This window comes from Ursus maritimus, unplaced genomic scaffold (assembly GCF_017311325.1).
Source record: "Ursus maritimus isolate PB19 unplaced genomic scaffold, ASM1731132v1 scaffold_17, whole genome shotgun sequence".
Lineage (NCBI taxonomy): Eukaryota > Metazoa > Chordata > Mammalia > Carnivora > Ursidae > Ursus > Ursus maritimus.
In genome coordinates, this window is record NW_024424119.1 from 26,696,254 (window position 1) to 26,719,710 (window position 23,457).

The window sequence follows — 23,457 nt, forward strand, 5'->3', positions numbered from 1 at the left end:
AGGCAATAATTTAGGGTTTTCTGTTGTGACTTAGGGAACAAGGAGACCACAGAGGGAGTGGAGCTCACAGCCGAGCCCACTGCCCTGCTCCCTGGCCAACAATGCAGACACTGACACGAGGTCCTTAAATGACTCTAATCAAAGCTGACAAACTAGTCTACCACTAAGTGGGATGGGATAAAGAAGAGATCAAGTGGTCTAAGGTCCCCATACTGTCCAAAAGAAGAGTAGGGATATTTATCACCTCCATAATTTATCAACTTTGGTTAATTAAAATTTCAAGGGTAACCATTAAAGAAGAGCAAGTGCATAATGTCCAAACTAGAAGGAAAAAGAGCAAATGACTAAAAATATCCCAAAAGGAGGAAAGAGCTAAAACAAAACGGAGTACTAGCAGGACAAATACATTAAAAGGATATACAACATTAAGACAGATTTAATCTGAAGTACATCAGTGGTGATATTAAGTAAATATGGACTAAATTTTCCAATTAAGAGACAAAAACAGGTGATAAAAAACCAAAACCCACATGCTATTTATAAAAGACATATCTAAAACACACAGCACAGAAAGAATGAAAGAAATGGATGGGAGAAGATATACCTTGCATAGATTAATCAAAAACAGATGCTGTAGGTACACTGGTATCAGATAAAATAGAGTTTAAGGCCTCCCCCGCCCCCAAATCAACCGACCAAACAAAAACCCACCATTCTTTAGAGATAAAAAAGGCAACCTTATAATGATAAAAGGTTAATTCACAAGGAAAATGTAATAAGTTTATATTTGTATACACTTGATAATATGGCTCAAAGATAGAAAGCCATAAAGTAAAAGGTGAAAGAGGCAAATTCATAATCATAGTTGGATATTTTAACACATTTCTCTTTTTAATAGCTAGAATAGGCAAAAATAAACCAAAAAGGATAAACAAGATTTAATAAATCTGACCTAATGGAATACACAACACTGAATCCAGCAACTGCAGAAGTCATATTACTTTCAAGCACACATGTAACATTTATAAAAATGGACCATAAACAGAGCCCTAACAAAAATTTCAACAAATCTCAAGAGATTAAAATTATATAGAACAAGCTCATGAACCATAATCAGTTAATAAAAGATAACCAGAAAATATTCATATCTTCTAAAAATAAGAAACACATTTCTAAGATACCTATGAGTCAAAGGGGAAATCACAATGGAAATTAGAAAATATTTAGAAATAAATGGCTAAAATACCACATATCAAAACTTGTGAGCACCTACTAAGCAGTAGTTGGAGGAAAATGTGCAGCCTTAAATGGAAAGAATCAAAAAGGATACAAATGAGGGGCACTTGGGTGGTTCAGTTGGTTAAGCGTCTGCCTTCAGCTCAGGTCATGATCCCAGAGTCCTGGGATGGAGCCACACAACAGGATCCCTGCTCAGCAGGGGCCCTGCTTCTCCCTCTGCCTCCGGCTCTCCCTGCTCTCCCTGCTCTCCCTGCTCGTGCGCGCGCACTTGCGCGCGCAAGCTCTCTCTCTCTCAAGTAAATAAATAAAATCTTAAAAAAAAAAATACAAATGAATGAACTAAGCATCAATCTCAACAAGTTCCAGAAAATAACAACAGCAAAATATTTCCAAGGAAAGTAGAATGAAAAAAATAAAAGAGCAGAACTTAATGAAACAGAAAACCAACTTACTATGGAGAATATCAATGAAGACAAAAGTTGGCTCTTTGAAAGGAAACTCTACTGAAACTAAGGAAGAGTAAAAGGGAGAAAATGTAAAAATAAAACTGGAGCAAAAAGGGGCACATCACTACAGGTGTCACAGACATTACAATAACAAGGAAATATTATAAACAATTTTATATAAATAAATGTGAAAACTTTAAAGGGACCAATTGCTGGAAAATTATCACTGAGTAAAACTAAAGGAGGAAAAACTTAAAATTGTGTTAGAACAATTAAAAACATTGAATCTGTGGTCAAAAATGACATAACAAAAGACAACGAACTTCCAGAACCAGATGGCTTTGTCACTGAATTTTCCAAACATTCAAGGGACAGAGGAGAGGAAACTAGAACGGGTGGTAGATGAGGAAGGTAATGGACATTAGTTACATTTTTGCACTGGCTGTGTCAGCAGGGATTGTAGTTTGTTCCACTAACCTTCCTCTTGTAAATTTTCCCAGAAATTGTGACCAACCAGAATCCTGGAGCTGTATCTGGGTGGCATGAACTTAACAAAAGAATGTATCTCAATGGAATGTAGAGAATACTATTGGTAACCTAACCAGAGTTTCTACTAGCCAGTACACATACCCTCCTGATAGGAGTGTCAGCTGGTAACAATGCACGAATGTCCCTTCTCTGGAAAACTGCCACCTCACCTGGTTATACCAATCTTCCCCTCCCCCCCATCCTGCTTCCCTCATTCTCCTTTTCCTGAACACGATTTCCAATATACTACTTGAACAAGAATCCCCATTTCAGGCCCTGCCTCTACAGAATAGGATCTAAGATATAACTATTTAGGAGGGTGAAAAGAGAGTCACAGAGTAGGAGAAGATACTCACTCTTAAAACATAACTGACAAGGGACTAATAACCAAAATATATAAAGAATTTCAACAAATCAACAAGAAAAACTGAAAAACAGGCAAAAGACTTGAACAGACAATTCACAAAAGAGGCTAACCAATTAATCAATTAAAAAGTGTTCAACATTAGTAGTAATCAAGGAAAAGAAAAGTAAAACCACAGAAGATATTATTATAGACCCACAAGAAGAGTTTAAAAATTTTAAATGGACAATACTGAGTATTTGCAAGGATGTAAAGCAAATGGAACTCTGACATACTGCTGGTAGGAAAGTAAATGGGTACAATCACTTAGAAAACTGGCATTATCTAGCAAAGCAATTCCACTCTGACACATACCACCTAAGGAAGCTTCACAAACACAACGGAAAATGTCTAAGGATGTTCTTGGCTGCACTGTTCTTGGTAGTCAGAAACTATAAGCAATACAAGTATCTATAAATTATAGGACGAATAAATATATTGTGACATATATCATGAAACATCGTTAGCAATGAAAGTAAGTGTGGTAACCTCATGGATGCAGCACACAAAGCAAAAGAAGCGAACACAAAACGCACACAGTATGATTCTATGTATGAAGTTAAAAAACTAGTAAAATTACACTGCTTAGGGATGCAAATATAGGTGACAAAACTACAAAGAGAAACAAATGATTATCACGTAAATCAAGGTAGTAGTTTCTTCTGGGGAGGAGGTTATGACTTGGAAGGGGTGCTACTGAGAATTGGCAATGTTCCACTTCTTTCCATGGGTGGTGGTTCCATGTATATTTCCCTTAGAATTGTTAAACTATGTATACGTTTGTGGGGTTTCCCTGCATGCACTGTTATATCTCATATTTTTAAAGTTTAAAATAAAGACAATGAGGGGTGCCTCCGTGGCTCAGTCGGTTGAGCGTCTGCCTTCAGCTCAGGTCATGATTCCGGGGTCCTGGGATCAGCCCTGTGTGGGCTTCCCTGCTCATCGGGGAATCTTCTTCTCTCTCTGCCCCTCCCCCCACTTGTGCGGGGGAGGGGGGCACCTACGCTCTCTTAAAGTTTGAGCGCTCTCTTAAAGTCTGAGCGCTTATGTACGCGCTCTGCCTTTCTCAAAGTCTTAAATAAAGACAATGAAATAAGCATACTGATTACTGTTTGATTCTTAGAAAAGTTGAGAGTACTTCATTTTTAAATTAAAATCTTGCCTCTAATTCCCTAACAGAGTACATGCCATTTAAATTTGCAATAACGCCTATTTTTCCTGGGATTACAGGTGGAGAAAAGGTCTCCTGGGAACAGACATTTGCTTTGCCAAAAGTCACCAGAGGACCCCTCTTCTATATGAAAAGTTGAGTAGGCACCCAAAGTCCTAGGGTAGCTATCTGCCTTTCGAGAATCCTTAGTAGGCAGAATTCCTGGAGAGGAAGTAAAATCAATTTGCCAAAATGCCTTGGGTTAGGATTAAGAACAGATTGAGCCTCCAAATTGACAAAACGTTTGAAAATAGGGTGATCTCCTGAATGGTCTGTGGTGACCCTGACCAAGGCTGCTAGCACAAAAGGCCCCAAATCACCCTAAAGAGAACTCACTAGAGGACTGGGGGAAACCAGCCTGGTGACATGCTCAACACACTGCCCAGAATGCAATGCTTTAAGGGAGAATGGCTAAGCATGTGAGCACAAACTAAAAAAGCTCTAACCTTGGAATCCAAGCATGGGATCAAGCTGGCAGGAACCTGGTCCAATACGGGCGTTGAGCAGCAGTGACCACACATCCTTGGAGCGTGCAGGACAGCTCTTCAATAGTGATACCATATAGCTGTGTCAGAAATAACAATGTGGGTGCCCTGCTCAGACTCTGGAATTCTCTCTCCTCTGGAGAGTGGAAGTCAGCCTGACTTCTTCGGATTGTTTGAGCCCCCAGGGAGCTTGGAAGTGGGAGACATCGGAATTCTCACCAATAAGGGCATTAAAGGACTTGGGAGATTACTTGGAAAAGTAAAGAAATTTTTGACTGCATCAGAACCCAACTGGTGAAATGAGACACACAGGTTAAACATCTGAAATAGACAAATTCTTTACCAAATATTTCTATTATCTACCTTTATATACACAATACTATGTGTATGAGTAGGAAAGTAATACATCACTAAGCTAACAGAAGGAGGGTAATGAGAGAAATTAGCAGGCATTTCAAACAAAGCCCATGATAGGTTACTTAAGAGAAGATTCTTTCATTAAGGCAAACTGAAAGAACAAATGCTTCTTGTACCACCTATTACTACTCTGTGACTGAGACATGTAAAAGGAACTTGTTTTTTTACATCTTTCTTGAAGAGCATCTTAATAAGCGATATCTTCTCTCTCTCTCTCTTTAAAAGTAGTCTCCATGCCCAGCGTGGAGACCAACATGACGCTTGAACTTACGACCCTGAGATCAAGACCTGAGCAGAGATCACGAGTCAGATGCTTAATTGATGGAGCCACCCAGGCATCCCTAGTATGTGATGTCTTCTTGGTTGGCCAGGACCCTCCCTCCCACCTCTGAAAGCTCTCCCTGGTTCCTAATCTATACCTTTAGCAGAGGCCCAGATCTGCCCTTGCATGTGGTAATGCCCTCAGACTATCCCCCCAAAGATTCTGAGTTCCCTAAACCCAGGTCTATCTTTGTTTTTATCTCTGTTTCTATTTAGTCCCACTCCTCTTGTCCCTGGCACCAATACATGTTTGTTAAAGGAAAGAATGAAGGAGGAAAAAAGGAGGAAGGAATAGTATGAATGCACTGCACTGAGAGAAAAAAACAAAACAAAACAGAGGACCACCACTAGAAACAGAAACCCACAGTGAACTGGTGACTGCTTGACCATGTATTACTTAACAGCCACTTGTGCTATCATAAAAACAATTCATCTGATAACCATGGAAACCAAAAGGAAGGCACTATGGCGAGGGTGGCTCTTTTCAGAAGTCTAAAAACAATAAGAGGCCTGAAACCAGAAAGACAAAGAAATCCAAGTGCTCCAGGCCAGAAGGGAATCCTTTCCTAAAACCCCTGACAAAGCAGCATTTTCTTCAGTTTCTAGAGGCTTCAACAAGGGCTCAGGGACTGCCGTGAACGATCATGAAATAATTCAGACATCTCTGTGTGCTTCTGTCCCTTGGGGCCAGCTGCTAAGAGGAAAGCTCACTGGGAGACAGAACTTACTGTTATTATAAAATGTACTGAGAACCAGCAGAGGGAGATAAATAGATTTCTCTTCTAGCTCCTAGTAGGTGTACAAGCACACAGTAGGTCTCCATAAATACTTGTTGAGTAAATGAATTAACTTAGAACTCAGGGAAAGCACAGCATCTGGTTAACAGTATGCGTTCTTTCTACCACCCAGGGCCAACATTCTGTTGGGTACTGAGAATTAAAGTCCTGTCCTCATTCTGGGTCCAGTTTCTCCATGTGCAAAAGGAGACAGCTGGATTAGACAGTTTCCCAGGCATCTTCCTACTCTAACAGTCAATCACTGTACTGTGCTTTTTTTGGTGGCAGCACATGCCTGGCACTTTTCTTTCCCCTCAGAGGGAATCTGATACCCATCTGCTCCAGTACATGAATGTTCCCATCCTGCCTGACTCATTTGGTAGGAACAACAGGTTCACATGCCAGTTGTAAATGAGAAGGCAAAGGGGGCCCAGAAAGAGAAAAGGGGAAAAGATCTCACTTGGCCTCTTTCTTAGGAAACTGAAACAGTACTCTTTTTAGGACTAAATATATACAAACTTAAGTGTGATTATTCTAAACACCCCCCATGTGACGCACTCTCTAGTTCACTAAATTAATTGAACAGTATTTATATTAATAATTGAACACTTTGGTGCCGGACACTGTGCTAAGCCCTTTGCACTGAACTTTACAGCAACCTCATGAGCTACGTACTATTATTATCTACTTTTAACAGATGAGGGTTTTGTCTGGCTCAAGGTCACACAGCTGGTAACTGGCAGAACTAGGACTTGAACCCAGGTCTAACTGACTCCAGGGTTCCGGCTCTTCAAAAGGCTTTCCCACCTGTTCTCCACTGTAGTCCTAAGAGGGAGGCAGGGCAGGTGTTACCACCTTTACTTTAAAGATGGAGAAACTGACTCTGAGAGACTTGCGATTTGCACAGAATACAGACACTTAATAGTGGGTGCCCGGCCCTAGACGCCCCTGCCTTCCTCGGTGAGGGCTCTTCCCACCCCAGGAATCTGCTTCTTCCTCTTCGACTTCACTTACACACTCGTAAAACCTCAAGACTGAAGGCAACCGCGGAGATCACTTTCCCGGCCGGGTCGTTTTACAGCCTGGGAAAACGAGGCACGGCTCTCCTCCCGCGCGGCAGAGCCTCCAGGTGCCCGCGGAGTGCGGGAGCGCCGGGCCGCGCGCGGCCTGAGGGCACCCCCTCCCGGTCCCGCCAGGACCAGGTGCTCAGCCCCAGCCGGGACCGAGAGGCGCCTCCTCGGCGGGTCGCCTCGGGAAGCGCCCTAGGTCCCCGAGAGGCAGCCTCCAGGCGCCCGGGCCGTCCCCTGCTCGGGGCCCCCGGCATCCCGGGGACGCGAGCGGGATAACTTCGCCCTCAGCCTCCGCGAGCCGGCCGCCTCTTACCTCTCCGGGGGCTCTCCAGGGCGCTCGCCCACAGCAGTCCGGGCCGTGGGAGGCGGAGGCGGAGCGGGAGGCGGAGGCGGAGCCGGAGCGGAGCCGCAGCCGAGCCGCGCCGCGAATATTGCGGCGCGCGGCCAGGAGGCGGGCGGACGCGCCGCGAGCCCCGCCCGGGGGCGGACAGCTGCGGAGCTCTTGCGGGCGGGCGCCGTCACGTGACGCGCGAGGCGGGGGATGCCGGGAGCCGGGCCGGCGGCCGGGGTGAAGCTCCCAGACCACCGCAGAGGAAAAGGAGTCCGGAGTCTCTGCGGGGAGGGGTCGGGGAGCGGAGCGAGAGGGAGACGCCAGGGAGACGCTTCGGATGCTGCCGAGTCGAGTTTGTGGAAGGACGATTACGGCTTCCAGTGCGTGGCCCCAGAAGGGCAGAAGTAGAATCAGTGGGCGGAAATTGCAGGGAGGTATGCTGGGGTCAGTACCAGAAAGATTCTTCCAATCACCAGAGTTATCTGTCAGGGTAATGGGCTGCTCCAATAGGTGGTGAGCAACTTGTGCGTGTGCACGCTGGAGCACATTCAACAAACTGACCACTGGCTATGGCCCAGGCAAAATATTGGGAGTATATATTAAGTTATTATGTGTATAGTGTTTAACACAATGCCTGGCACACAGTAAATGTTGCATAGGTATTGTTGCTGCCAGTGTTATGCGCACAGAAATGAACAAAACTTCAGTCACAGGCTCCTGTCCTCTTAAAGTCAATTCTTGAGTGGATAAGGTAGTCATTAATCACATAGCATTTAAATAAATATGTATTTAAAATCACTGAAGGAACCTTGATTTTAAATTATGGGACAAGGTGAGGGTGGTCAGGGAAGATTTCTCAGAGGCAGGGAAAGCCTGAGTGAAGGCTTTTGGGTGGGGTTGGTGAGGCAAGGCAGGGTAGAGAAGATTGCTCTTTGGGTAAACTGAGGATGTCCAGTTTGCAGCTTATTGTGTTAAGAGAGAACAGTGTAAGTGAAGTTAGAGAGATAGGTAGGTGCCGGATCATGCAGCACTTAGTAGGTCATGATAAGGATTTTAAAATTTTATGTAAAAGGAAGCCACTACTGAAGTGGTGGAGGTTGGTTTGATGCCTCTTTAAAAAATTATGCCAGCTGCTGTGTGGATAATAGATAAAAATAAGAGTGGAAGCAGGGTTAAGCAGATTGGTTAAGGCTTGGACTGGGTTATTGGTAGTGAAGACAAAGAGAAGTGGATTTGAGATACTTTGAGGTAGAGTCAAGCCAGTTTGATGTGTGATTAGGGGGATTCCTAGTCTAGCTTAGTTCACTGATTGGGCCCATGGAGGTGCTATTTATTTAAATGGTTAACTGTTGTTAAGAGGAACATATTTGGAGGTAGGCGATCAAGAAATCAATTTCGGACTTGTTAAATTTAAGATACCTGGGTCACCCAAATGAAATGGTCAAAAAGGCAGTTGGATATAGACCCTTGGATTTTAATTAATTTTTTAATGCAGGCCTTGAACTGACCACCCTGATATCAACACCTGAGCTGATATCAGGAGTCAAACGTCTAACAGATTGAGCCACCCAGGTGCCCCATAGACCCCTGGATTTTAGAAGAGAATGTCGGCTACAGAAATCTAACTTGAGAATACTGTGAAAACAAAATTTTTACAGTGGATTGAGGTTTTTAATAGCTGACTCTCGTGGTCCCATTGACCTCTGTCCTGGTTTTATAGAAAGTATTCTATAAAAATGAATTCCATCTGTTATTACCATATGATGAATTTGGCATTACAGATTCTGGATGAGGTCCAAGTTGTCAAGCAGCTGCTTTCCTCTATAAATTGAAACAAAAAACACCCCAAGCCTAAAGCCAACGATTTCTTTTGAGCAAAGACACAAAGCTGTACACACAGTAGCCAGATACAGTAGAAAGACTACTCTGACTTAGGTCAGATCAGAATAGGGGCGGTTCACACTACAATGAGCTGGATGATTTATCTTATTGATGACTGGCAAAGCTATGACATGTTTAATTCTTTGAAAAGTGTCCCATTGTATGAAACTGGCAGTCTAGATATATGTCAATAAGCAATCAAAAGCCTGGCTTTCTGGATTTGTGCCAGCCAACATTGTTTTGCTGCTTCTATAGAATGGCTAAGCCCTTCAGGAGTGCAACAGGAGCTCTCTACAAGAGCATGCTGTCTGCCTTTCCCATTAATGGCGCCTCACTTGTTCCATGGAAAATGTGATTTTAAATTGAAGTACTTAAATAAGAGAACGTTTGTAAACTGCCATTGAGCTCTCCCTTCTGCCTGCACCTCTTTCATGTATGCCTCTGTCCTGCCACTTTCTGGTCTACTGACTTCTCTCCTCCATTGGACTAGAGAGGACTTGCTCACCTTTGCAGCCCGGCATAGTTGGTATTTATTGTAAAATGATTAAGTAAACATACACCATCTCAGCCATGTGAACTTTATTTACCTCGCTTTACAGAAAAGTAAGGCTGTGATTTGCCCAGGGCCAATGTAGTAGACGTGTCCTCCTTTTTGGCTGCCCAGTTATCTGAACTCCCTTCCTACATTTGGGAATTCCCCAACTTCGAGCTTATTGGGTGGGAATCAGAGCATGCCTTTCACTATAAAAGCTGAGATCCAGATATTTTCTCTGCTTCTCCACATGACCCTGATATTAAATATTCCCTGGACTATGAATTGGGAGCCAGAGACAGCGAAGTGGAGACTTGGCATTACTCTCTTTGATGACCATGGCAACAGCAAGATGACGTTCTTAGGGCAACGTTGGCTGTCATGAGAGTGCAGGATTCTGGGACTGTGGCTTTGGTTAAGTGGTGGCATCTAATCCTCAGCAGAGACGGTGGTATCTTCACTGCACCAGGTTGTGTGGAGTGACCAAGTAACAAAGGGTGATGTTCCAGTTGCCTAGTCTCTGAGCCTGACTCTCCAGGCCTCCGGGTGATGCTAAATCATCTATAATCCTTTCAATGAGTTATTTTTCTCTGTAAATCTACTCAAACTGGATTTGGGTGTTTCAAGTAAAAAAAAATCTGACTCATATAGTCACATAATGAAGAGCAGAATTGAAGCTATAACCTAGGACTTTTAACTACTAATGCTAGTGCTCCTTCCTAACACATAAATCTTTACCCTCCAACTACCCATTTTATGTTACATATTGATGTTTCTAATTCACTTTGTTCACCAAGTTTACCCTTTTAAAGCCAGCTGATTAACGAACATTTCAAACGACTGCATGGCGAGGCAGCTGCCAGTGCAAGTTTGAAATGCAGCAGTATCATTGTCAGTACAGCTGCTTATGTGGTGTTTTTTCTGCATTTTTGTCCTTTATAGACATAAGTGGAAAATGAAGATACTATTACTAATGTGGCTGAGAAAAAGATGAAAATTATCAGACATGCTTAAAGCACATCTTTAGCCTTAGGAGAATGCTTACTGCATTAAAGCCAGCTGTTTTCTTTGTGAAGATAACAGTTTGACAATGTTTCATAAAACATTTCATCAGATATTGTTTAAAAAAGTGATTTCGTAATGTTTTTACATCTCAGCAACAAGTCTATTCAACTTTTATATACACGATTTCTACATGTTTGTGAACTTGTACAAAAGTAGGCAAGTAGCACCACCTATGCTTATCTGTAATAGTGAGTTTGCACACGTAACCTTTAAGTCACAACTGTGCCGTCTCCTGTGTGATGTCCGTAATGCAGGGCAGGGAAAAGGCCTGGTGCTTTATTTTAATTTCTTACTGTAGACTTCAAGAAAATAGGTTAATGATGGTTGTTCTTGTGTAATTTGCAACTGCAGTATATACATTAGCCAGCAGATGTCAGGATGCGCTCTTTCTTATGACTAAAGTGTGAGAATAAAACAGGAGTTTCTGAAAGGACTGCAGGTTTTCTTGCTCTTCCGTGCTCAACACACTTGGGTCACACTGGCCTTCTTTCTTCTTTAAACACATGCTTTAACACTTTTTCGAAGTCTCCCCATTCTTTCATCTGGCCAGTTGCTATTCATCCAATCTCACTAGATGTGTCACTTCATCAGGGAGCCCTCCCTGCTTCCTCCCCAGCCCAACAGGTCAGGGTTCCCCTATTTCAAGTTCTCACAGCTACCTGCACGTCACCCCACAGCAGTTTATATAATATGTAAATACTGATGAAATTAGGTAATGTCTGCCTCCCTTGCTAGACTGTAAGCCTCTTAAGGATAGGTACCGTGACTGCATTCCCTTTTGTATCACTCAGCTACCAGTGTCGGCTCCTCTGTAGTCACTGAGTAAGCATCTGTGAATGTGCACACCTCCAGCAAACAGAATGGGAATTATTTTTCTGAGGCCTATACAACAGGTATTGTCCAGAAAGTCAATAATTTTTCCACCTCCAATTCAGCTGTCATCTATTCAGCCCCTTCTTTGTAAAGATTCTATGTGGGAAGAAAAACGTGTGAGATAACACTTGCATTCAAGTAGTCTTTCAGGAAGAGAGAAAAAGACAATGATAGAAACCTTTCCTTGTCGTGGCAATTCCTGCTACAGAGTACCCACGTTCAGATTCTTACTCGTTTCCAGTGAAGGGTTCTGTCTGCGACCCAGCCCACCCTGGTCACAGGAGCTGTGAGCAAGTTCAAGAAGGAATCTTTCTTAGCTTCCAAATCTTCATCCTAATCTGTGTGCCTGGACAATTCTTTGACAACACACTTTTAGTTTTTAAGAACAGCACTGAAGACTCCCACTGTTAGGTCTTCTCAAGGCTAAAAACCTCTAATTCTTTCAATCACTTCTCCCGTAGCAGGCTTTCCAGTCACATCTGGTGACCTTTAACAATGTTGTCATATTATAAATGCAACCTAAAATTGCTTTCGTTTTCAGTTTTGACTCTTATTCCTCAATCAGTCCAGAATTTCAGATTTGGAAGGGGCCTTAAGGTAAACTCACTTACTGGTTACCCAAAGCAGATCCTGGACCAATGAAATCACCTGGATGCTTTTAAAAAATAGATTCCTGGGCTCCATCCACAGCAATTCTAATTCAGTAGATTTTTTATTTAAAAGCTCCCATGTAAAAAAAATTTAAAAAAAATAGAAGTTTCCCACATGATTTGGTATGGAGCTTGTTTTGGAAAGCACCTCTGTACACGATGCCTGGCACTGCCTTACAGAATATACTCATTACCAGTGTTCTTTCCCCTGTTATACTTGAACCTCTCCTGTGCCAGGGAGCCCACCACCAAGAGGTACCTGTGTATGAAAATCCTTCCAAACGTTCACAGTATGCATTCTTTGATTCCTAGGTATCTGACACCCGGCACCCATTTACTCTTAAAATTATTTGTGAACAGAACATCAGTTCCTCATAAACATGAAAACACATTTATCTTAGAGTCCCAACACGAGTATTAAAAATATGCTACTTTACCATCTTTTTAGACACGAATCAGGAAGAATAAATGGTATTCTGATCTGTATTATCTAGCACAAAGTTTAGTAGAGTACTTGCTAACAGAAGTGAAGGTTAGCTTAAAGAGGAAAAATAAGATGTTGAACTCAATGCCTTTTCCTTCAACTAATAGCAAGCATTGTTTCACTAAGCTAGTAACAATATCTTATTAATAATTTTTTTAGATTTAGTAGGTTTAAGATCTTATTTGCACTTTTACTTTCGCGTTCAGTAAAGATTGTCATTTGCTTGAGACCAATGAAAACAATGGTTATTATGAACACTGAGTATAAAATTTTAGTTGATATAAAGATGCACTAGTAAGCCTATTCAATTTTACTCAGAAGTACAATGGAGTTATATAAAAGCTCAATTTTACTAATATTGGGATAAGCAATTCATTTGATCATTTCCTACATTTTCTTTTCTAATTCTTATCTACCACATTTCTTAAAACTGTTTTTTGCAATATTTTTATTATTTTAAATTATCTATGTATTGCTTCTCTCCCATCAGCTCAAATAATCAGAGGCAATGCAATTTGAATTTTGGGAAGAAAAGCATCTTATAAACTCCCATTGCTGTATCACATGCAGCAGCAGTCTCCATGTTTCCACACTGTCCCATAAAAATTAGTCTTCAGTCTCCTGGTAGCATGAATGTATTTGCACTTAGCAATTTTCTTTCCTCTTAAATAAACATATAAATTGGGGGAGAGTAAGCTGTGGTAGTAGGTCAGATGTGGTCCTTGTCAGGCCATGCCATACATACTTAGCTGCAAAACCAATAAACTCTAATATACCATCTCTTGTGCTAAGAGCCCGAAAGGCCACACATTGGTGATATTTCTCTCTCCAGAAAACAAAATGAATGGATTCTGTTCTGCAGAACAGGAACTTTTACCTACACAGAAAGTGGAGGAAAGATATTTGGGGCATACAGAGGTCTTCAGGGCTACTGCTCTGCTGCTCCCACTCTTACAGTTGACCTCAGCAGCACTGACCCCTCTGTTTACTTCTGTCCCTCAGCTCCTTCCTGCCTTTTCCTCCTGATCCAGCTTAGATGCCTCGTGCATTATTTCAATCCCTCCCTGACCCTGTCATTTCACCTCGGCCATGTGGCAAGCCCCAGCCCTGGATGAACCCACCTCTCCACCTTCTCCGAGCCTACCTCTGGACAGCAGAGCACTGCTAGAGAAAAAGGCCCACATCCAGGCACTGCAAATTCATAATCCCCTATCTTAATTGGGGTACTAATCTCATCTGGCAAGCTTAGCTTTTTCTCGTTAGCTTACTCTTACAGTTCCCATTACTAGTTAAAAACTTCTCCACTCTATTATTTAATGAACACTGAGTGCCAGGCGGTCTTCTAGGTACTAAGATACTACAGTGAACATAATAGATGAAATCCCTACCCTCACTAAGCATATACTAAATGAAGGGAGACAGATAATTAACAATATAAATAAGGAAAAGTATAGTAAGTGCCATTAAGAAAAATAAAGAAGGGGATTATGGAGTGCTGGAGAGGGTATAATAAAAAATACGTTCTTGAAATATAACGTAACTATGGAAAAATGACAAGTATACAATTTGCTGGATTTTCACAAGTTGAAATATCCTATAATTTTCAAAGGAGCTGGGAAAGGTCTCACTGAAAAAAATGCCATTAAGCAGAGACCTGAAGGAGAGGGAGTGAAACACCTGAAAATCTAAGGGAAGAGCATTCCAGACAGAGGAGACAGTGCAAAGGCCCTGCGGCAGCATGTCTAGTTTGTTTGAGGAAGCAAGGAGGCCAGTGTAGCTGGAATGCAGTGAAGGAGGAAAGAGTCATAAAAGACGAGATCAGAGATGTAATGAGGACCAGATTGTACAGAACCTTGTCGGCAACCAGGACTGTGGCTTTTACTCTGAGCAAGACAGGAAGTCACTGGAGAATTTTAAGCCAGAGATCCAGTAATAAAAAAAAAAAAAAAGGTCTGAGGACTGAAGCCTCGGGTACTGTAAGTTTCAGGTTAGAAATACAGAGAACATGTGGGACGCCTGGGTGGCACAGCAGTTAAGCGTCTGCCTTCGGCTCAGGGCGTGATCCCGGCGTTCTGGGATCGAGCCCCACATCAGGCTCCTCCGCTGGGAGCCTGCTTCTTCCTCTCCCACTCCCCCTGCTTGTGTTCCCTCGCTCGCTGGCTGTCTCTATCTCTGTCAAATAAATAAGTAAAATCTTAAAAAAAAAAAAAAAAAAGAAATACAAAGCACATGCAAAAGAATCTGAAGAGAGGATAAGTGGAATAGAAAGGGTGGAGAGAAGGAAAATTAGGAAATTAGTGTTCTGGAAGGTCTGCAAGGTGGTTACAATAACAAATAGCGTGTTGAGTGCTGTAGATAGGGTGAGACAGGTCAGTGTTAACCCTGACAAGAGCAGTTTCAGAGGATCACTGGGGATATAAACTTAACTGGAGTGGGTTCAAGAGATCACCAGAGAGGGGCGCCTGGGTGGCTCAGTCATTAAGCGTCTGCCTTTGGCTCAGGTTATGATCCCCGCATTCTGGGATTGAGCCCTGCATCGGGCTCCCTGCTCAGCAGGANAGTCTGCTTCTCCCTCTCCCACTGCCCCTGCTTGTGTTTCCTCTCTCGCTGCCTCTGTCAGATAAATAAATAAAATCTTAAAAAAAAAAAGAGATCACCAGGGAAAGGAAATGAAAATAAACCACTTTATTGAGGCATTTAACTATGAAAGACAGCTGAGAAATGGCATGGTAGATAGGGAGGAGTGAGGATTCAAGAGGACTATGGTGGATGTTGTGGTGAGCGACCCAGATCTCAACTTTAGGACCAAGGTACTCATCCCCCAGCAGCTAAGAGTTTTGGCTGCTAACAGCGCAAAGCTGCACTGGTTTACATACTGTCTATGGCTGCCTTCACGCTGCAAAGAGAGTTGACAGAGCACAGAACTCACAACGTTTAAAATATTTACCATTTGACCTTTAACAGAAGGTTAAAATGTCTAGCTGATTTCCTTTCTGTCCTATCTACAACACTCTCTGGCGCCTGATCTTGTAGGTAAAGAGATACGCTTAGTCAAGCAAAGCAGAAGGGAAAAAGTTCATTCTTTTTTTTTTTTTATTTTTTTAATTTATTTATTTGTCAGAGAGAGAGAGAGCGAGCGCACAAGCAGAGGGAGTGGCAGGCAGAGCAGGCAGAGGGAGAAGCAGGCTCCCTGCCGAGCAAGGAGCCTGATGCGGCCCTTGATCCCAGGACCCCAGGATCATGACCTGAGCCAAAGGCAGATGCCCAACGAACTGAGCCACCCAGGCGTCCCTAAAAGTTCACATTCCTACACTTGTTCTTCCTTCCAAATCTAGGCCCAAGTTTGCCCACCTGTAAACTACTGAACACACTGTAACTGAAATGCTAACTTACTTGGTGGAAGAACTTCAAAGAGCAGTGATAAAGCAGTTAAAAAATGAAATTCAGTGATAGCAGGAAGAACACTAACCTAATTGAGGAGCAAAATTCCAAGATCGTATCCCTCTACAAAATCTGCTTGTGGATTAACATTTTCTCAATTATCCGCATTTCTTTCTATGCTCCATTTTAAGTTTACAAAACTCAAATCTGCTATGGTTCTTTACTATTTCACATTACACATTCAAACCAAATATATACACATGGCCACATGTTTTCAGATGTACCGTGTCCAAACTGTTCATTAGAAGTATTAGACACAACACCCTCTCCCTGTGGAGTTCATGGCCTGAATTTTAAAAACTCAGCAATAAAAACTGCACCATCACATTTTCCCTTATTCTAGCCTGAACATATGCTGGAATCCAGAGTAACAATCATACATCCCAAGAAAAGCACTTAAGGATAGGATACAATAAATAAACATTAAGAGCCCCTAAACCTTGGATAGCTATTATTTATTAGCTACAGAATCTTCACTCCTCATCTGTAAAATTAACAGTTATCAGACAGTGAATTTAAGTATTTGCTAATGTTGAAGTTTGTATACAATTAGAATATAAACATGCTATCTCACAACATCTGAAAATATGAATGAAACCTACTAACGCAGCGAATGCTAGCACAAATCACTTCTAATCACCTTATGCCAAACACTAACCATTAACAATAAATATCATTTACCAAATGTCAGGCACTGTGCTCACGGCTCCACTTGCATTCTCTTACTTTATTCTTACATACTTTGAAGCAGACAGATGTTCCCACTACGCTAATTTTATAGGTGAAGAAAATGAGATACAGGGGTTCAGTTGCTAAAAGTCATCCATCTCCTATGTGTTGGAATCAGGACACGAAATCAAGCCTGCTTGTCTTTAGAGCCAGTGATGGTGACCGTGGTGCTATACGCCACACCTCCTCAGGTCAGGAATGGATATAAATTACCAACACGAAACACAGCATCACAGGGTAAAAATATATGCTGTTTGAGTAAAGATGGTAGATTGAGCACATGCATCTACTTCCACTGCCTCCTGAAATTCCATTAAACGACAGCAAAGATTTTTGTTTTAAGGCATAAATCTAAAAGAATGGGAAGAGAGGAGACAATAGCAGCAAAAAGCTAGAAGTTGGAAAGCAGATGGACAAGTAGTAAATAACATGGTAGCCCCCAAGAAAACGGAATCCTGAGTCAGCAGTAGAAAAGCAAAACAAACAACCCAACTTATATCAGAGAATCGCTAAAAGTTTCAGGAACTGGTGCCTTCCTCTACCTTGGTAGGAGTGAAGAGGTAGACACTAAAATAGGGACTGGTTGAAGGTTTAAGTATTCAGAATGCTTTCTGCAACTCTATGTAGCTAAGCAGCCTCTTTTGCCCCGTTCCCTTCCCAAATTAGAAGTTTATTTTCTGAAAAGGGTAAAAACAGAGGGTTCTCTGGATTGTGGGATGCTAGGCAGTTATGGGCAAAGGTACTGTACGCATACTCAAATGCATACTGGACATGAGATAAAGAAAACAAGATACAGGGGGGAAAAAAAGATCCAACATGGGAAAAGAAGAAAAGGAATTCCCAGGATTGCAGTGAAGGGAGATCCCAGAATACAGCCCTACATCAGGCACAGGAGACCAGAGTCCAGACTGGCACAGGTCAGAAAGCTCCAGGAAAGACTTATTTGGGAAGATGAAACAGCATGCCTAGTGAAACTTAACACTGTGATCAACTAGGTATATGGCTAAGAGTCTAGTTGATTTAGTGGTAAGTGTATAGAAAATGAAGCCTAGGAAAAACAAAAAGATATACAGGAAAAGAAAACAAACAGTATTTAGAGTCCTCAAGAAACTGATTCACACAAAAGCACGCTAAGTATATTGGAAAGAAGAAGAAATGAGAAGAGATAAGAGTGATGGAGGTGAGGAAAGAGACCTACTCCTTCCATACACAGAGAAGTCAGTAGGCAATATCTAAAAAAAAATCATAAAATAACAATACAATCATGCTATTTAGAGACATGAAGGTAAATACCAATACAATTAGCTAAAAAGAGGTGAATGTAGCTGTCTCCAGGAAAAAGGTTAAGGACTGTCCCCCTTCCCCAAAATACTTAGAGAACTATCTGACATAAAATGGCATTTTTTCCTTTAGTGGTACTATAGATTCCCTGCATCAAGCAGTAATGTTACCTTTCACAAAGACTGCTTAAATAATGTCACTTTATCAGCATCAGCAAATCCTTCAGTCCAAAACAAGAGGAACTCAATTTAATGTAGTTTGTAATAATTACAACATTAAAGAGGTCTGCAGCAAAAAGTAGGTTAAGAGAAATAAAATCCCAATTTTTTTCTTAGTTGCTACTTTAATTAAAAATATAGGCTGATGGTCCTGTGCTTCAGTGTTGTGGCTGTGAAACACAACTAATCATAAGGAACTCTCCAACATATATTCTCCAGACAGAAGTAAAAAGGTACAGAAATGACTAACGAGACAGTGCTAGTGTAGATGTAATTCCCTTATAATTAATACTTGCTAGAAAATGGAGTTTGACATTACTTACAATTATATCAACATTCACAGAGGCTGAACATCACAGGCATATGGGTGTATTATCACCCAAGATGTCTTTACTTCCCAAGTAGTTTTAAATTTTAGCTATGAAGGTCAGTTACCGGAGCCAAACTTGTTCTTAACAAGTAGAATTTTTATGTCCATTCAATCAAAGAGTCTCTTACATCTTTCTGGGCCTATTCTTTTGCAGATAGGAGTAGAAATTGTAACTGGGTTCCTCATATCATGCATTCACATGTGCTGCCCATCTTCATATGCTGTCCAATTTCTTTAGGATAAAAGGTGCTGAAAGAAAAATAAACAAACCCAGAATTTCAGATCTATTAGCCCACAAGTTACATTACGGAATTTATAAGACTGGGGGAAAAAAATCTTACAGATTTAGTTCACTGCATTTTTTAAATGACTCCAAATAATGGCCAAGCCTCTGCCTGCATAACCTAGCAAAAGAGACTCACTGTCCTTCCCGTGTCACGAAGCTCCGACTATTTGAAGGTGCATTCTTATACCATATAAAATCTTTTCTCCAGTTAGTTCTTTCTCTTAGGACCATAAAGAGTAAATTCAATCCTCCTTCAAAAGACCATCTTTTTACTTTGGGTGATTTAACTGTCAAAGGAACAAAATGGTAGGAGAAACAAATTGGCATATTTCACCTTTTAAAACGTATTTGAGGGGCGCCTGGGTGGCTCAGTCGACAGAGCGTCCAACTCTTGATTTCAGCTCAGGTCATGATCTCAGGGTCATGAGATTGAGCCCTGCGTCATGCTCCCTGCTCAGCACAGAGTCTGCTTGAGATTCTCTCTCCCTCTCCTTCTGCACCTCCTCCCGCTGTCTCTCAAATAAATAATAAAAAAAATAATAATAACACATATTTGAAAAAAGGCAGAGGGTGGGAGAAAACAACACTGCACTGGGGAAGCAGAAAAGGGAGACACAGATTTTGGTTCTCCCACTGATTAGCTCTACATCACTTATGTAATCCAAATCACATATGACACAGTCCTACTTCAGTTTTTGAGGGTCTGGTAGGAGGGTACAAACAGAAATGGTTAGAAAACAAAAATATTGTCACAGGGATCTAAAGAAGTGTTATTACTATCCTGTGTGAAGTGCTGTGGCCAAAATAAGCAGATGAAAAGATGCTTAACATCAGTAATCACTAGGACAATGCAAATTAAAACTACAATAAGATACCAACTAACACCCATTAGGATGGCTACTATCAAACTACTGGCAAGGATGTGGAAAAATCTGGAACCCTTGTGCACTGTTGGTGGGAATGTAAAATGGTACACCTGCTATGGATCACAGTGTGATGGGTCCTCAAAAAACTAAAAAATAGAGATATCTGCATATCCATGTTACAGCAGCATTATTCACACTAGCTAAAATGTAGGAGCAATCCGAATCCAAAGATGGATGAATGGATAAGCAAAATGTGGTATACAATGGAATATTATTCCGTCTTAAAAGGCAAGGAAATTCTGACATACGCTATGACATGGATGAACCTTAGGACTCTTTGCAAAGTGAAAAAGCCAGTCACAAAATGACAAATACTGTATGATAACACTCATATGAGAGCCTTAAGAGATGTCAAAATCATAGAAAAAGTTTCAGTTTTACAAGATAAAGAGTTCTGGAGATGATGGTGGTGATGGTTGTACAACATTATGAGTGTATTTAATACCACTAAACTGTACACTTAAAAATAGTTAAATTTTGTTATATGTATTTTACCATAATTTAAAAAATTAGAAAATAAAAGGGGCCATGACCAAAATGGCTGCCAGAAGGATCTTCTTTCTCAATACTCATATTAAAGTAATAAAACATATTGTTAACATTAAACTGTAGATACTGAGATCCATTGAAAGTTGACAAAGTCAGCAGTCTGTCCACATGTTTCTAATTCTTACCAGATAAAAAAAAAGGTAACACCCATCAAATGAATGGATAAACAAATGTGGCATATCCACACAATGGAATGTTACTTGGCAATAAAAAGGAAGGAAATACTAACACATTCTACAATATGGATGACCCCTGAAAACAAGCAAAGTGAAATAAGCTAGACACAGAAGGTCATATATTCTACAATTCCATTTATATGAAAAATCCGGAACAGGCAAATCCACAAGGAAAAACTATATTGGTGGTTGCCAAGGGAAAGTGAAGGGGGAAAATGGGGAATGACAGCTAATGGGCACGGTGTCCACTTTAGAGGTAAAGAAAATGTTCTAAAATGCATAATTCTGATTATGCTAAGAACCACTAAATTATATACCCATCATTTTTAAAAGTTTTTCTCTTTTTAGATAAAGTACAACTGACATACAGTACCCTACTAGTTTCAGGTGTATGTCATAGTGATTCAGTATTTTTATATATTATGAAATGATCCCCACAATAAGTCTAGCTACCATACGAAGTTATTACAGTATTGTCTATATTCTCTATGCTGTACATTCTACCCCTGTGACTTACTTCTTTTGTAACTGGAAGTCTGTACCTTTTAAGCTCCTTCCCCTACTTCATCTATCCCCCACTCTTCTTCCCACTCACAATCACCAGACTGTTGTCTGTATTTATCAGTCTGTTTCTATTTTGTTTTTAAATATTCCACAAATAAGTGGAATCATATGGTATTCATCTCTCTCTGACTTATTTCACTCAGCACAATAGCCTATAGGTCCATCCATGTTGTTGCAAATGGCAAGATTTTTATGTCTAAGTAATATTCTATTGTATATACACACCACATCTTTGTCCACTTATGAATAGACAGGTTGAACTGTACACTTTAAATGGGTGAACTGTATACTATGAATTATATCTCCATTTTAAAAGAGGTAATGTGGAACAGTATTCTGTATGTTTTTTTAAGAAAACCAATTCATATAAGATACAAAGGTTACTTAAAAGAAGCAAATATTTTACTGGCAGCTAAGTCAATAAAAAAGATAAGAGGAGAAAATAAGTTGGGAGTTGCAAAAAGCTATTGAAGGAGCAGTATTTTTGTTTCTGTTCAGCAGAGCTCCCTCTCCTGGGGAAGCAGGGTAATACCATAGTCAGTGATGGGGTACCGGGTTTAGCGAGCTCTGGCCTAGGCCCAATTTGAACCTTCTACAGGATGACCTTGGTATGGCTTTCATTTTGAATCACCCCTGCCTCTCCATCCAGACCTGTCAGTAATACACAGCAAGGTGCAACGAAAAGAGTACTGAACTGAGAATTGGGGGGTGGGGTACAAATCACTTCTGAGATTTGTATCCGTAAAAGTAGAGAAGTGATCTACAAAGCTGCACCCATCTCTAATATTCAGTGTGCCTTTAACTCTGATATTTTGTGTTAAGACCGCCTTTGAAAGGCGAGTTCTCATTTGCAAAAGGGATATACAGAATGTTAAGCCCGGCCTCCCTCAAAGCGTTGTCAAGACCAGCTAACGCAAATAAGCTTCTGTTAAGCGTAAATTCAAATAAACCTTCAGGTATTATTATTAATCCTATAGATTCCTACTCTTTTCTTCTCATTCCTTCAAAAAAAATTATTTACTTCACTCTCTGTACAAATAAACAAAAGCAGCAAACCTTTTTGTTATTTCAGAGATCAGCACTGAAAGAAGGAAACTTGGTATTAAGAGCTCTGGATTCTAGATCAAGATCATCCACTGAACCGCTCCGTGACCTTGAGCCAGCCATTTCTCTACTCTAGCCCTCAGTTTCTGTCGGCAAAATGAGGGCCGCAGCTCGGGAGGGGAGGGGGGAATAAACCCTTGAGGTTCTTTCAATTCAAACGCTCTTAAGGCAGGCGAGGCAATCGCCCTCGCAGTCCGGGCCAGCGCGTGTACTTCTGACCCCAACCCGCAGACCCTAAGCCGCGCCTGCGCCCGCTGATCTCGACCCACATGTCCCACCCTCCACGCGACCGCTCAGCTAGCTCAGCTCGCGGGTCCCCAAAGAACCAGAGTTGGGTGGGTGGTGTCCGCGAGCTCCCCGCGGGTCTCATGGCCGCAGCCTAGAAGGACACTCACTGACTCGCAGTAGGGCCACGTAGATGAGGAAGTTCCGTATGGACGAGATCACATCCTCGCGCATCTTCCGTTTCATCTCCTCGGGGTCCAGCTTCGGTGCAAGGCCCTCGATCCGGAACATCTCGGCTTTGCCTCCCTGGCTTCCAGCTGCCACGCTCGGCTCTCCTCGGAGGCTGCCTGGCGCCCGGAACTCGGCCCCATCCCATTTCCCGTTCCCGCCCCTCGTTTTCGCGCGCGGTGACGGGGGCCTGCGAGGGACAATCCTCATCCCGCCCTAGAGGTTCTGCAGGGGGCTGCCTGAAGAGGGCGTCGCAGTCTGGACCACGCAGGACTCCGGTTCCTTCCGGCTGTTGAGGAAGCTCCGTCTGGAGCCCGGCGCGCTACGCTGCAAAGTGCTTTTACGCCTCGGAGAGGACAATGCACACAGATACCACCGTAAATAACAATAGCTACAGTTCTACTCCATGAATTAGATATTAAAACCTTTATTTCCTAGATGATAAAACTGAAGCACAGAGAGCTTTAAAACAACTTGCCCAAATATACTTTAAAATACCTTAGGGGAAAAAAAAGTGTTGAGGAAGGGAGATGAAACGATATTAGCAAAATGTTGAAAATTGCTTAAGCTGGTGATTAATATATCATTTTAATTTTTCTAATCTTTCTATTTTGAGCATGTGTGAAAATTTTCATAAGTTAAAAAAGAT

The 23,457-nt window shown here is 41.6% G+C and overlaps 1 protein-coding gene across 1 annotated transcript; it reads right to left on the reverse strand.

The window, feature by feature from the left end:
* Positions 1-18,388: 18,388 nt before the first annotated feature.
* Positions 18,389-22,954, reverse strand: TOMM5 (translocase of outer mitochondrial membrane 5). The gene is made up of 2 exons (XM_008707840.2): positions 22,751-22,954; positions 18,389-18,999 (listed from the first exon to the last, which is right to left on the reverse strand). Exons 1-2 carry the CDS (start codon positions 22,869-22,871, stop codon positions 18,965-18,967), a joined length of 156 nt encoding a protein of 51 aa, XP_008706062.1. The 5' UTR covers positions 22,872-22,954; the 3' UTR covers positions 18,389-18,964.
* Between the last annotated feature and the right edge of the window lie 503 nt (positions 22,955-23,457).